The 15,583-nt window shown below is 44.2% G+C and overlaps 1 protein-coding gene across 1 annotated transcript in view; it reads right to left on the bottom strand.

The window, feature by feature from the left end:
• Positions 1–594: 594 nt before the first annotated feature.
• The window catches only part of SPOCK2 (SPARC (osteonectin), cwcv and kazal like domains proteoglycan 2), a 50,955-nt gene continuing 35,966 nt past the window's right edge, over positions 595–15,583 (bottom strand). Inside the window, exons 9-10 of the mRNA XM_070946304.1 lie at positions 5,486–5,623; positions 595–2,032 (exon numbers count right to left, since the gene is read on the bottom strand). Coding sequence (XP_070802405.1) covers positions 1,893–2,032; positions 5,486–5,623 — 278 coding nt within the window. The 3' untranslated portion in view covers positions 595–1,892. The remainder of the gene's footprint in view (positions 2,033–5,485; positions 5,624–15,583) is intronic.

The following is a 15,583-nucleotide window of genomic DNA, read 5'->3' as shown; positions in this document are numbered from 1 at the left end:
GTGGGAGTGTGAGAGTTGGAAGAGGAGGAGGAGAAGGAGTAAATTTGAGGAAGATAAGAGAATTCAATACAGCAAGGCTCATTTATTATCACAGCTGGACTACATAAGAAATCTCTGTTATGGAGGTGGCTGGACGTACTGGGGAGTGAGGCTGCTTAAAATCCCATGATTTGTTTAATGTGCTTGCACACTGTCCCGAAGGGTTTAGCCAGAAGCTCAGTATCTACATAAACCTTGGGGTACTTGATATAAGCCAAACTGCCTGCCCACTTCTCAGTGTGTACTTCACACATACTCACACACACTCCAGCACTCAACATTTCTTCATGCCACCCAAGGACATGCACAGCTACAACTTGGACAGGATGGTAATACAGGTGTTCAAATACTTGCAAGCATACATGCTCACCAACAGAGTGAGTGCATCCAAGCAAGGGGAAGTGGAGAAATGATCTTCCTAAATAAAGAATTGAATTGGCCTTGTCGGGATTAAAAAGCCTGACATTCCACTAACTAAGAAAATGACCATATTTTTTCCCCTAGATGTTTCCCACTGGCTAATTTTTGAAAAAACAATGCTTAATTTATTTGAAAGAGAGAGAGAGAGAGAGAGAGAGAGAGAGAGAGAGAGAGAGAGAGAGGGAGAGAGAGAGAACGATTTCAGGATGCTGAATAGAATTATCATTATCATTTTCATCATTAGCTAAATCACATGCTCATTTATTTTTAAATGGATAATGCAATTTTGTATTTGTATTCCTGTAGGCGATGCCTAATAGCTTTCTTCTCCTATGTTGTGAAGGTAAAGCCTTGTACTGGAGAACGTAGGAGGAGAACAGTGAGTTCCAGTTAGATGCAGATTTCCTACACCCAAGGCACAAAGCAATATAATTAACAAAGTTACTGAGATACCTATCTTTACCATACCTTCTATCATGGGAAACCATTTCTTGCCGTTGCTGTATCTAGTCTGCTGATTTCTTTTCCACAACTAATTGCTTTATTCTTTTAACTGATGTTCTCAGCAATCTCTGTCCCAGAACTCCTTGCCTTTCCACCAGGATGTTGAGATGACTGAAAAGCCCTTTATTCTACAGCGCTAGCTAGCACAACAACTACATTAGAAGCAAAGACAGACACATTTAAAAGCTCTCCTAACCAGGAAGCTATTAAGTCCAGTAAAGGTGATCATACATTAACTCAGTGCATGGATGTTCAATCTTCCAGGGGAACTTTTCCAAGATTTTGGAAACCTATCTAAGAAATGACTGCTGTGGAACTGTATTTGTCAATAGCAATACATTAGCTGCCCCTCTTCAATACGGTCCTAGATCTAAATGTCTAGCCACAGGAGAGTGGATTGTTCCTGATTTCTGACCTGTTAGGCAAATCCTGGTGATCTACTGCAATGAAGACTCACAAATGATTGGCAGTTTGCTTGGCAAGCAATAGGACAGGACATATACAGCAGGATATTGCTGGGCACCGTAGCCAGAGTGATGAAGGTGCTTCTCACATCTTTTGAGCCTGGTTAGGAACTGAAATGTGTCACTGGTCATTAATATTTTTAAAAATTTAATATTAACAAAAGTTTCTCTGGAGCCTACAGTGCAGAGTACTTCCCCCCCTCCCCTTCTGCTCGGCTATAGCTTTGATCTCTGGTAAGCTGGGAAGAAAGAGATGATCTCCACAGCCACGTAAAGAGAATGGACCCATCCAGGCAAGTGTACATACATTCACACATACACACACTCCCACATTCTGCCATAGTTAGTTACATTCAACTGTGTTTCCTGATCATCTTGTTCAGTTGTTCCTCTCCATTCAGTGTTGACTGCTACCTCCCAGCCCTACAGCCTGCATCCTGGCCAAACAGTGCCCCTTGGTGACATCTACCAAATATAGCCTCCATCATCTGCTTCTCCCTCTTCTTCTTCTTCAGCTTCCTCGCCGGCTTCTTCTGTCTCCTTCTCTTCCTCATCTTCCCATCCGACACCACTCCCAAAGTCCCCTGAGAATCCAACAATGTCGTCTATAGAAACAAGAGCAAGAGAAATGCAGTTGGGGGGGGGAACATTTCCCAATTCTTCATTAGTGTGGAATATATGTAGCTTAGGGATGAATTGTTGGGTTTCTGGCAGAAACATCTGCAAGAAGAAAATCAACGTCAGGGAGCACTGCCAGCCCTTCGCCTAATTCTAGGTTTGCTAGGAAAGAAATTTTATATTCTTCATATTATATTCTTTATATTTATATTCTTCATATTCGCTTCAAAGATTTTGGCAGCTGTTTCAGAATGCAAATTGTTACAGTACAAGTAGTCCTCAACTTACAACTGTTTGTTTAGTGACCGAAGTTACGACGACACGGGGAAAAAAAACCCTTATGACTGTTTTTCACACTTACAACCATTGCAGCATCCCCATGGTCACGGATAGGGCTCGCAACTTGGGCATCCTCCTGGATGCACAGCTGTCTTTAGAAGAGCATATGACGGCTGTGGCCAGGGGGGCTTTTTATCAGGTCCGCCTGATTCGCCAGTTGCATCCCTTTCTGGATCGGGACTCCTTACGCACAGTCACTCAGGCACTCGTCACTTCCCGCCTGGACTACTGCAATGCTCTCTACATGGGGCTCCCCTTGAGGAGCACCCGGAGGCTTCAACTGGTGCAGAATGCGGCCGCATGGGGGATTATGGGAGCGAGGGCGTGCTCCCATGTGACACCTCTCCTGCGTGAGCTGTATTGGCTTCCAGTGGTCTTCCGGGTGCGCTTCAAGGTGTTGGTTACCACCTTTAAAGCGCTCCATGGCATAGGACCTGGGTATTTGCGGGACCGCCTTCTGCCGCCGATAGCCTCGCACCGACCAGTACGCACCCACAGAGAGGGACTCCTCAGGGTGCTGTCAGCCAGGCAATGTCGGCTGGCGACCCCCAGGGGGAGGGCCTTCTCTGTGGCAGCTCCTGCCCTCTGGAACGATTTGCCCCCGGAGATACAAAGGATATCGGATCTCCGGGTCTTTCGCCGTGCCCTAAAAACTTTTCTTTTCCATCAAGCAGGGCTGGCGTGAACCCCCCTCCCCCTTTTTTAGTCTTTTTTAGTTTTTTAGTTTTTAAATTGTCATTGGGTTTTAACTGAATTGTTTTAAATTGGGCCAGTTATGTAATTCTTTTAACAATTTTAAATTTTGTATTGGCATATGTTTTAGTTCTGGCTGTTCACCGCCCTGAGTCCACTAGGAGAAGGGCGGTATACAAATTGAAATAAATAAATAAATAAATAAATAAATAAATAAATAAATAAATAAATAAATAAATAAATAAATAAATACATAAATGTGATCAAAATTCAGATGCTCGACAACTGACTCACATCTATGACGATTGCCATGTCCCGGGTTATGTGGTCACCTTTTATAACCTTCTGACAAACGAAGTCAATGGGGAAGCCAGATTCACTTAACAACCGTGTTACTAAGTTAATAACTGCCGTGATTCACTTAACAACGGTGGCAAGAAAGGTTGTAAAAAGGAGCAAAACTCACTTAACAAATGTTTCACTAAGCTACAGAAATTTTGGCCTCCATTGTGGTCCTAAGTCGAGGACTACCTGTTTTGCCCCAAATACGGACCCCAAAGAATATAGCACACACAAAGTTTGTACAAAACTTAATTTACTAAAATAACTCAGTCTTTTTCAAAACAAAGGCTGTTAATAAACTTTCTTAACAGCCTACAAGAAACCAAAGATAAAGTAATCACAATCTTACTACGGTTGGCAGAAAGCCCAGAAGCAATTTGCAGAGAATCCAGCGCGAAGTAGAGTGAACTAAAGTTGTTCCCTACAAATTGCTTCAGTCGGTGTTCCTCCTTAAATAGGCTAAGGGAGTGGCCAATTAGCCCCAAGCCTTACTCTCGAGGAGACCTCCTCCTGAGGAGCCACTCCTGCCTTTTGGCCGCTCTGCGTTCCCGTGCATCAAGAAGAGGCTCCTCCTCTTCGTCCTCTTCACTTAAAGGAGCTTCTGGAGGTTCTGAAGGCCCTGGCTGAATCCCTGCCTCTGGCACCACATCTTCTCCAGCCTCCTCATTGTCCGACTTGAGTGCCAGCTGCACAGGCTGCTGGCACAACACCACACCAGCCTCCTCGCTGTCAGAGTCAGCCACAATCCGCACAGGCCGCTGACGGGCCACAACATTACCTGAACTGCCAAAATTGAATCATGGAGAGCTCTTTTATTCTTTCAAAATCATTTTGCCACAGTCGGTTATTAATGTGGGATAATGGCACTGATGGGCATTAAAGTTGCTCTTGTCCCAAGCCAGGTGTGCAGAAATATTCAAATAAAATCAACCTTTATTGTAATCATTAACCATCACACAAGGTAGGATTCTTTTAAGTTTGGATCAGGGGTGAAATTCACTTACCTTCCCTACCAGTTCGCAAATGTGCGCGCCAAATGTGGAAGGCCGAGTCAACCTTGAGCCTGGTGAGATTCGATCTGCCAAATTGCAGGCAACCTGGCGGTCAGCAGAAGTAGCCTGCAGTACTCTAACCACTGCGCCACCGTGGCAGAAGTGAGTTTTGCCCTGTTTTATGACCTTCCTTGCTACTGTGGTTAAGTGCAGTTGTTAAGTGCATCATATGGTCATTAAATGAAACTGGCTTTCCAACTGACTTTTCTTGTCAGAAGGTTGCAAAAGGTTATCACATGACCCCAAGGATACCGCAACCATCATAAATACATGCCAGTTTCCAAGCATCTGAATTTCGATCACTTGAACACGGGGACGCTACAACGGTTGTAAGTATGAAAAACAGTCATAAGTCACTTTTTTTCAGTGAGGCTGTAACTTTGAATCATCACTAAATGAATGGTCGTAAGTGGAGGTCTACCTGTAATGACCAAGAGGTTGACATGAAGATGTCCTTTGCATCAGGGGTGGGTAATTTATTACTACCGGTTCTGTGGGTGTGGCATATTTTGTGGGTGTGGCTTGATGGTCATGTGACAATTCTTTAGGATTTAGCAGAGGTACTGGTCTACCAGGCTTTTAACTGCTTGCACAGCTGTACCGGTCTACTCATTTGTTTTTGGAGGCACCGGTCTACCCATTTATTTTTGCAGGCACCGGTCTACTCATTTGTTTTTGGAGGCACTGGTCTACCACCAAACTGCCTTTTACCACTTATCAGCTGTAGGGCGGCCCTTTGAAGCCCCGTGGCAAGAATTTAAACAGTTTTTTTCCCTCTAGCCATCAGCTGGGACTCAGGAGGCAGCAATAGATTGGGGGTGGGGCCAAATAAAAGGTAAGAATAACGTGGGAGGGGTGCGGGGGGATAGAACCGGTTCGGTGACATCATATCATCACCGCTACCGGCTCGGTGGAACCAGGCCAAACCGGGAAGAACCCACCACTGCTTCACATGTAAGGTATATTCTCAATGCCCCTCCTGCCCCACATCTTCTCCCCCTCCCCTTTCCTTACCACAGTCTGGATTCCCATGCATCCGGGTTCCTGTCAGTTCTGTGCCAAGATGATCAACGCACCAGCATTCCCCACTGCTGGAGTCACACTGCATCTTCCGATAGTATCCATCCTCATCACAGCTCGGAATGAAGACTCCTGGGGGAAGAAAAAACGCCCCCCTTGTGTTAAAAGGAAAAAAAAGAAAAACAGGCACTGAGAACTTAGGGCACTTCTCTTCCAGGATTCTCTGAATGCTGCTCCAGTCCGCTGAGCTTGTCGATCGAAAGGTTGTCAGTTCAGCGGTTCGAATCCCTAGCACCACATAACGGAGGAAGTTCCCGTGACTTGTCCCAGCTTCTGCCAACTTAGCAGTTCGAAAGCACGTAAAAAATGCAAGTAGAAAAATAGGGATCACCTTTGGTGGGAAAGTAACAGCGTTCTGTGCGCCTTTGGTGGTTAGTCATGCCGGCCACCTGACCACGGAGATGTCTTTGGACAGCGCTGGCTCTTCGGCTTAGAAACAGAGATGAGCACCACCCCCTAGAGTCGGGAACCCCTAGCACGTATGTGCAAGGGGAACCTTTACCTTTATTTCCAGACTAACTTGAGGGGACAGGTGTATTTTCTTGCGTATCCTGCTTAAGCTCCATAGAACCTGCAAAATATGAGTTTTGTGACTGGCAGGAAATCATAAGTGCCTTGGTGGCGCAGCAGACTAAAGTGCTATCAAGTAGCACCAGCTGCCTGCAATTACTGCAAGTTCAAATCTCACCAGGCTCAAGGTTGACTCAGCCTTCCATCCTTTCAAGGTAGGTAAAATGAGGACCCAGTTTGTGGGGGCAATAAGCTGACTTTGTATAAAAAAGAACACCGCTTGGGGGGGTCGAAAGCCTTACTAAGCAGGTATATACAAAAGTATGAAGGCTATTGCTTAATGCATTGTAAGCCGCTCTGAGTCTCTGGAAAAGGGCGGCATATAAATCAAACCAATAAATAAATTCTTGCCCTGCCCCAGTAACATCAGGCTTGCCATGCTTTTCAGGGGTCCTTTAAGGAGAAAGGGGCCTTGACGGCTGGACAGTCCCTCCCCCCCCCAGCCACTGCTCTGCCTTTTTTGCATCCAGCCGGACAAATGCACATGGCTAGTATGCATTCTTTGTAAAAACAAGCCCAGGATTGACTGGAAGAGCTTATAAGGCTGGCAGATAACTGTGATTCTATCCCATAGCAAAGGCTTGTCGTTGTCAAGAATTGGGTCCTTCCCTTTCCTCTTCAACAGGGTGAGGACATGTAAAGCTTGGCTTGCTTTGTTCTCCTCTGGGTTATTGCCTCCTGGAGGAGAGTGGCTGCCTGCCATTCTTCCCCTTCTGTGTGCATTGGAGAGTGAAATGACTTTTGTTGCTTCTCTCCACAACTCTTCCCTTCTCCTTCCCCACAGCCCCTCATCGCCCCATTCTGGTGCCCTGCTGTTCCTCTCTCTCCTCCTCCCCATTTTCTCTACTCCAGTCCTGGTAGCCGCCGCCATTAGAGCTACTACCAGGAAAAGCCTCTGGCTGCCAAATTGCTGGCTGGCTCGCTCTCCTTTTATCATCCCTGCCAGCCAGAAGCTTCTATTATTGCAATTATATCCTGCCTTTCATCTGGGAGTGCAAGGTAGCCTACGTGATGGTCTCTGCTCATTTTATTCCCTCAGCAACAGCTCTGTCAGGGAGATTGGGCTGAACTGCAATGCAGCACCAATGGCTTCGTGCCTCTGAAATTACCTCTTTGCTTGCATATCGACTCCACAATGGAACGGATGGATGGGTGGGGTGGAATGATCCCATTTTCTTCATATATATATAATATTTCTGTTTCACCTTGGCTTTTGTATACATCCAAGCACAGACATAACGCTCCCTGCCTGTACTCCCCACATCAACAGCCCTGTGAGATAGGTTGGGCTGAGATGAAGCCACTCACCCATCCGCCATTCACACCTAAGGGAAGACTAGACTTAGACTTAGAATGAACTGGAAGGGACCTTGGAGGTCTTCTAGTCCATCCCCTGGCTCAAGCAAGAGAACCTATACCAGTGATGGCTAATAATTTTACTCATGTCCCGCATGGAGTTATGGGACAGACAATGTGATTTGTCACAAATAAAGGCACATATACAAGTCCCAGGATGTTGCTGGATCCAATCTGGATCAGTCACTGGATCCAGAGTTTTAGTCTTCTGAGTTTTCGGACTGGTGCTGGAGCCCTTCCTCTGGGAACTTCTCTCTATTGGAATCTGTGCTTTGGGCTATTCTACAGTAGTGGCCAAAATTGTGGAAACCTTTTGGGAAAAGTGTATTTTTGAGGTTTGATGCAGGGGTGAAATCTAAAATTTGTTATTACTGGTTCTGTGGGCGTGGCTTGGTGTGGGGGAGTAATGTGACTGGGTGGGCGTGGCCAATTTTTTTTCTTTTAAAACCATTTTTTACATGTAAAACCATGTAAAAATGCTTTTAAAAGGCTCTGACGATCCCAGCTGAGTTGCCTGATCGGCAGGCAACTCAGCTGGGATCGTCAGAGCCATTTAAAAGAAACAAAAGGCTCTGATGATTGTGCGGCTCAGCTGGGCATGGGGGGCGGGGGCAGGGATTTTTGCTACTGGTTCTCCGAACTGCCCCCCGCCATCACTACCTACTTGCCCGAGCCAGTCTGAACCGGGAGCATTTCACCCCTGGTTTGATGGCTAATAACACCACTTTTTGGGGGGGAGTTTCAAGACAATCCTATTCCACTGCTGGAATGGCCTGGGAATAGCCCAGACCTTAACCCAATTGAAAATCTATGGAGCCGACTAAAGAAACTTGTTAGTCAGAAGCGACCCAGCAATAAAACCCAGTTAATAGAAGCAATCACTCAATCTTTGTTTCACATTATAACAGCTGCAGAACTAAAAGACTTGGTTCACTCCATGGAAAGATGTTGTAAGGCCGTAATTCATGCTAAAGGTTACCCAACTATTAATTGACATGGTGATAATTTTTGTATATCTCAATTTTTTTCTATGGTGATAATTTTTGTATATCTCGTTTTTTCTATGTGTTTCACTTTTCTTCTTAATACTGTAACTACTATTCTAATAGCAAATCCTTCATAAAAGTTATTGAATTACATTCATTATCTTTCCATTGATATATAATTTTATGGTGCAACTCCCCCAAAAAAGTGGTGTTATTAGCTAGTTTTAGAAAATACACTTTTCCCAAAAGGTTTCCACAATTTTGGCCACTACTGTATGTGTTGTACTTATGTGGTGTCTGGTGAAGCCACACCCAATCAGGCACCACATAAATACTACGCATAGAATAGTCCAAAGCACACATTCCAGTAGAAAGAAGTTTCTTGAGGATGGGTTCCAGCAGGAGTCTGAAAACTCAGAAGGCTAAATCTCTAGACCCAGTGACTGAGCCAGATTGGATCCAGGAATGTGATTTTTCTTACTTTTAGGACTTGAAATAGTTGGGACTGGGCACCTATAGGAATGATTGTTTTGCACTCTCTGAGGGGGAACTCCAGTTGGATTATGGTCAGAGATGAGCTTCACATACTGTAGCAACCGGTTCGCCCAGCACTGGAAATGTGAGCGCGCGTGTGCCATCCGCACACATGCGCGTCACAAAACACAGCAATTCACTTGTGCGCGCTGTCCGTACATACGTGCGACATCAAACAACCCGGCAATTTGCGTGCGCCATGCATGCGTGCAGCATCAAAAACACAGAGAAATAGGACGGGATTGCGCCCCTGCAGGTTGCCACTACCAGTTCACCTGAACCAGTCCGAACCGGCTGAATCCCACCTCTGATTATGGTGTGGTATCAGGGGTGGGTTCTACTTATCTTTACTACTGGTTCGAAACAGGATCATGTGCACACACTCGCTTGGCTTGCGTACGCGCCTTGCTTCTGCGCATGCGCAGATTGCTGATGATGACATCCGGGGCGGTGGGTAGGGCCTCCCACCGGTTTTATTACCGGTTCTTGCAAACCGGTCTGAACCGGGGGCAACCCACCACTGTGTGGTATCCTCCCCCTCATCTTTGTGTTTCCAGATAGACAAAAGTGCAAGTTATCCGTGGTCAACCTTCAAATTGAGAGAATGGGAATGGAAAGCCTGGAGTATGCAAGTCACTGGAGCTATAGCAACAATTATATTTATTTTCAGGAAGGAGAGCTACCCTCTCCCTGGAGATCTAATGTTTCCACACTACCACTGAACTAGATTCCATTTTTCTTTTTTCCCCCTCTAGAAATGTAAAGAAAGAAAGAAATTCTTTCACAAGAAAAAGAGCTCAACCATTGGGGCTAAATTTGCCACAATTACATCTCTGTGGTTTTTCTTTTAAAAACAAAAATTGACTATATTCTGCAAGGTACTGTTTTTGAAAACATGCATAATTATGTGATTTAGGTTCTAATTGTCAACAAGCAAATGAGGCATTACATTAGCAGGAGTAAAGCCATTCCAAATTACTAAATCTTTTTCTCATCCCGTTGGCTTATTATGTGGAGTTCCTCCATCAGTCATACACCCACACAATGGATCAGGCCTGGGGGATCCATTACATCTGCCAGGCTCTTCTGATGAATGTGAGAGAGCTGGATGTTTTGGCACTGGAGTGTTCTCTAGTCACAGAAAATATGGATCCACACAGCTCTTCAACATCTTTAAATTCCAGGAACTCCATGTCGTACTTCCATAAAGGTTCTTGAACCATTGGGGAATGTGGAGAAGTAACAATACAGTAAATAAATTAAGCGCTGGTCATCACTTCACAAGAAACGATGAGTTTATGGGCAAGGGGTAAGATATATGTTTTACTTACCGTATTTTCCGGCGTATAAGACGACTTTTTAACACATGAAAATCTTCTCAAAAGTCGGGGGTCGTCTTATACGCTGGGTGTCGTTCTCCTGTAACCAGGCAGACCAGCCCGAAAGGCTCTGATGAGCCTTAAATGGCTCTGGCGATCCAAGCTCTGACGATCCCAGCTTTGCCTGCTAATCAGGCAACACAGCTGGGATCGCCAGAGCCATGTAAAAGGAAAAAAGTTTTCCCCGTCCAGCTTGCTTACCTTAGCTACTAGTCGCAACGCTTGCCTTGCTTCGCTTGCCTGAATCCATTCCATCAGCAAGCCACTCCCTGCCTGCAATCAAGCAGGCAGGGAGTTGTGGACTTCAACTCCCAGAATTCCTCAGCCAGCAAAACAAAGCTGGCTGAGGAATTCTGGGAGTTGAAGTCTACAAGTCTTAAAGTTGCCAAGGTTGGAGACCCCTGTTCTATTGGGTAAGTTTTTTTCCCCCTTTGGGAGCTTTAAAAAAAATAGTTAATTGGGGTTTTTTTTAGTTGTTCTTTTTTAGACCTAGCCATTTAAAGTTTAGGAAGTTTTAAATTTAGTTTTCATATAAAAATAAAATAAAACAATATTTGTGCAGCTTTCTGAGATTTAGTGTGTTTCTGTAGTGTTTCACTCTAACTACACAAACACACAAAATCTCACAAAGCTGTATGTGGAATTTTGTGTGTGTAAAGTGTGAAAGTTGTTTTTTTGGGCTTTTTGTGGCTGTGTGAGGTTCCTGCTTGTTGCAGGGGCCATTTTGGGTCTAGCACAGCTGCTTTTACATTGTGGGTGAGCCAGTTGATGTTTTTTAATTTTTATTTGATGTGCGTTGGAAGAGGGGTAATCTTATACGGCGAGTATAGCCCAAACCCTATATTTTAACAGGAAAAGTCGGGGGTCGTCTTATACGCCCAGTCGTTTTATATGCCGGAAAATACGGTAGTAAAGGTAAGGTAAAGGTTCCCCTCACACATATGTGCTAGTCATTCCCGACTCGAGGGGGCGCTGCTCATCTCCATTTCAAAGCTGAAGAGCCAGCTCTGTCCGAAGTTGTCTCCGTGGTCATGTGGCTGGCATGACTAAACCCCAAAGGTGCATGGAACGCTGTTACCTTCCCACCAAAGGTGGTTCCTATTTTTCTTCTTGCATTTTTTACGTGCTTTCGAACTGCTAGGTTGGCAGAAGCTGGGACAAGTAATGGGAGCTCACCCCGTTACACGGCACTAGGGATTTGAACCACTGAACTGCCGACCTTTCAATCGACAAACTCAGCATCTTAGCCACTGAGCCACCGTATCCCTTACTTAGGGACATTATGTCCTACTTTTACTTAGTAGGTCATAACAACCACAACTTTGATTGCCAAAGTTTTTTACTGGTATAACTACAGCTCTAAAATTTGCAAACATTAAAAGAAAACATCAACGGTGATCATTTTAGGTGAAGTACACATATTACAGGAAACAGGCCTTTGTCAAAATATCTTCTGTCCTCTTGAAATCAGGCACACATAGGCATTTGTTTGCCTCCAATCCCTGAATTCACACAGACTGGAGACAGAAAATACACTGAAGGCAGTTTGAATTCATCAAATGCTACAGATGGATGCCCTCAGCTTATTTTTCTTTGCCTCTGATAAATGTGTTTGATAGGTTTGGCTATTATTTCATAAGAGTTACCCAAACAGAATTGACAGGGACATACAGCTGGGTCTGTAAGGTCAAGAAACGAAGCCTTTCCCAAACCATTTTGAGCTCTCTTGAAACTAGCTTTTCCATTCCTGGGCATCTTTAGGCGAGTTTATTTAAAACTTGCACAATAGATGGTTGAGATAAGCTTTTTTTGTGCAGGGAAATGGGGTATCTCTCAGCAGGACAGAGAGAAACCATGGCTCAGGGTTGAATCAATGCTCCCATGCAGGGGGAAGAATTTGCTGAGCATTGGAAGCAGAGCAGCTCATCCTGAGAAAGGACACCATGGGTTATATACGGTACAGGGGTGAAATCCAGCAGATTCTGACAGGTTCTGGAGAACCGGTAGCAGAAATTTTGAGCAGTTCAGAGAACCGGTAGCAGAAATTTTGAGTAGTTTGGAGAACTGGCAAATACAACCTCTGGCTGGCCCCAGAGTGGGGTGGGAATGGAGATTTTGCAATATCCTTCCTCCAGGAGTGGGGAGGGAATGGGGATTTTGCAGTACCCTTCCCCTGCCATGCCCACCAAGCCACACCATGCCCACCAAGCCATGCCCACAGAACCAGTAGTAAAAAAATTTGGATTTCACCACTGATACGGTAGTTCAACTTGTCTTGGGAAAGTCTTCAAAGAAAACTCTCAAACTTGATGGAAAGTCTTGGCTCCCAAGTGATTGTGAGTTTAGATATCCCCAGTTCAAATCAAGATCACGTGAAGTGTTAATATCACTTTATAATGCCTTGGTAAGGCAACACGTGGAATACTCCATCCAGTTTTGGTCTCTTTTTTACAAGGTAAAAAAGATGTTTTTATTTATTATTTATTCATTAATTTTATTTCTATACCGCCCTTCTCCCGAAGGACTCAGGGCGGTGTACAGCCTGATTAAAACCACAAAGACAGACAAAATTTAAAAACAGTTAAAATTATTAAATAATTGGCTCAATTATAAAACCCCCAAATTTAAAATCCCACATTTAAAACCAATTTAAAATCTTTACATTGATAGCCCGGCCTGGCGGAACAATAAGGTTTTGAGGGCACAGCGAAATACACGGAGATCGGAGATCTTACGCATTTCTGGGGGCAGTTCATTCCAAAGGGCAGGGGCTCCCACAGAGAAGGCCCTCCCCCTGGGTGTCGCCAGCCGACATAATTTGGCCGATGGCACCCTGAGGAGACCCTCTCTGTGGGAGCGGACTGGCTGGTGGGAAGCTACTGGTGGCAGAAGACGGTCTCGAAGGTACCCAGGTCCAATGCCATGGAGCGCTTTAAAGGTGGTTGAGACTCTAGAAAGAGTGCAGAGAAGAGCAACAAAGATGATGAGGGGACTGGAGGCTAAAACATATAAAGAACGGTTGCTGGAACTGGAACTGGGTATGTCTAGTCTGATGAAAAGAAGAATTTGGGTGACATGATAGCAGTGTTCCAATATCTCAGGGGCTGCCACAAAGAAGAGGGAGTCAAGCTATTATCCAAAGCACCTGAGGGTAGGACAAGAAGCAATGAGTGGAAGCTAATCAAGGAGAGAAGCAACTTAGAACTAAAGAGAAATTTCCTGACAGTTAGAACAATTCATCAGTGGAACAACTTGCCTCCAGAAATTGTAAATGCTCCAACACTGAAAGTTTTTTAAAAGAGATTGGACAACCATTTGTCTGAAGTGGTGTAGGGTTTCCTGCTTAAGCAGGGGGTTGGACTAGAAGACCTTCAAAGTCCCTTCCAACTCTGTTATTCTAGTGTGTTAAATTCTGTACCTTTCACCATAGGTGAAAGTAAATAAGGTAATCTTGGAAGCAAAGGATGGGTTGTCTATCACACACGGCTCTTCTTCTAACTCATGGCCCCTGCTTCCAGCCTCAATCTACAATATCTAATGATAAGGGCTAGACGGTGATATCCCTGGGGATCAAAGGGAAGCAGAATGATTAAAACAATCTTCTGGTATTCATACACACATACCACCTCATTGAAGTATATACAAAGAATGGAATGGAATGGAATGGAATGGAATGGAATGGAATGGAATGGAATAGAATAGAATAGAATAGAATAGAATAGAATAGAATTCTTGGCCAAGTGTGATTGGGCACACAAGGAATTTGTCTTTGGTGCATATGCTCTCAGTGTACATAAAAAGACAAGATACTTCATCAAGAATCACAAGGCACAATACCCAGTGACAGTCATATGGTACAATAAGCAATCAAATCATAATAGGAAACAATCAATATCAATATAAATCACAAGGATATAAGCAACAAGTTACAGTCATGCAGTCACAAGTGGGAGGAGATGGGCGACAGGAATGATGAGAAGATCAGTAGCAAGAGTAATGCAGCCTTAGTGAATAGTTTGACAGTTTGAGGGAATTATTTGTTTAAGAGAGTGATGGTGTTCGGGAAAAAACTGTTCTTGTAATCTAGTTGTCTTGGTGTACAGTGCTCTATAGCGTCCTTCTGAGGGTAGGATTTGAAACAATTTATGTCATGAGATGAAGCTTGTGGTTTGAGGTTACTTTCATGTTTCCCATAAAAACAGCATGAATAGATAAGATCTATGAGGGGTCCTAAATATTATTTTAAGAATTGAAAAGGAAATGTATGTCTGACAGTTTGGTCTAGTGGTTATGGCACTGGGCTGGAAAAGTGGGAGATTGTGAGTTCTAGTCCCACTTTAGCCATGAAAACCAATTGGGTGACTTTGGGCTAGTCACTCTCTCTCAGCCCAACACGTCTCACAGGGTTGTTGTGGGAAAAATAGGAGGAGGAAGATGTGTTGGATATATTTGCCATCTTTAGTTATTTGTAAAAATAATAAATGTGGCATACAAGAAAACAAATAATTGAAATAATTCATGGGTTTTTAATATATAGCCAAGTTCATTCTCATAAAATATGTGATATATTATTCCCATAATATTTTAAGAACTGAAAACTATATTTATCTGAAGAATTGAAATATACATAAATAATCCAAGATCCTTAATAGAGAGCCGAATTATATCACCAGGACTTCTACTGCCTCTTAGAAATGTTTATTTATTTATTTATTTAGCGTATGGTTGGTCACACACAGTATTAAAACACTTCATTTTTATAGGTTAAAAACAATTAAAACAATAAAAAAGCAGTAAGAAAACCTAAGAGGAAAACAGAAATAACATTTCAAAGTTTAATGTCGAGTTTGGAGATCCAGTCAGTAGCTGCTGTTGTTATGCAGAGGAAGTCCCTAGAATCTCCTGGATACCTTCTGTTAGGGCATTCCCTCACTATGTGCTGGACAGTCTGAAATATCTATAGATATTTCTATAGTACTCAAGGCCCATGGGCCGGATCCGGCCTGCAGGGTGCTTAGATCTGGCCCATGGGCCCACCCTGGAAACAGCAAAAGATCGGCCTGTAGTGCCACTGCCAGCAAAAATGGAGCTCAGGAGGGCCACACGCGGCCCTACCAGGCTCCATTTTCACTGGCAGAGGACTGCAGGAGGCCATCGCGGCTGAAAACGGAGCCTCAATGAGTGACGTCAAGCTGGCCACACCCCCT

The sequence above is a fragment of the Pituophis catenifer genome, unplaced genomic scaffold (genome assembly GCF_029215685.1).
Source record: "Pituophis catenifer annectens isolate HBS135680 unplaced genomic scaffold, rPitCat1.0.hap2 SCAF_6, whole genome shotgun sequence".
NCBI lineage: Eukaryota > Metazoa > Chordata > Lepidosauria > Squamata > Colubridae > Pituophis > Pituophis catenifer.
The sequence above is the reverse complement of the archived record's forward strand: the minus strand, read 5'-3'. Positions and strand labels throughout refer to the sequence as shown.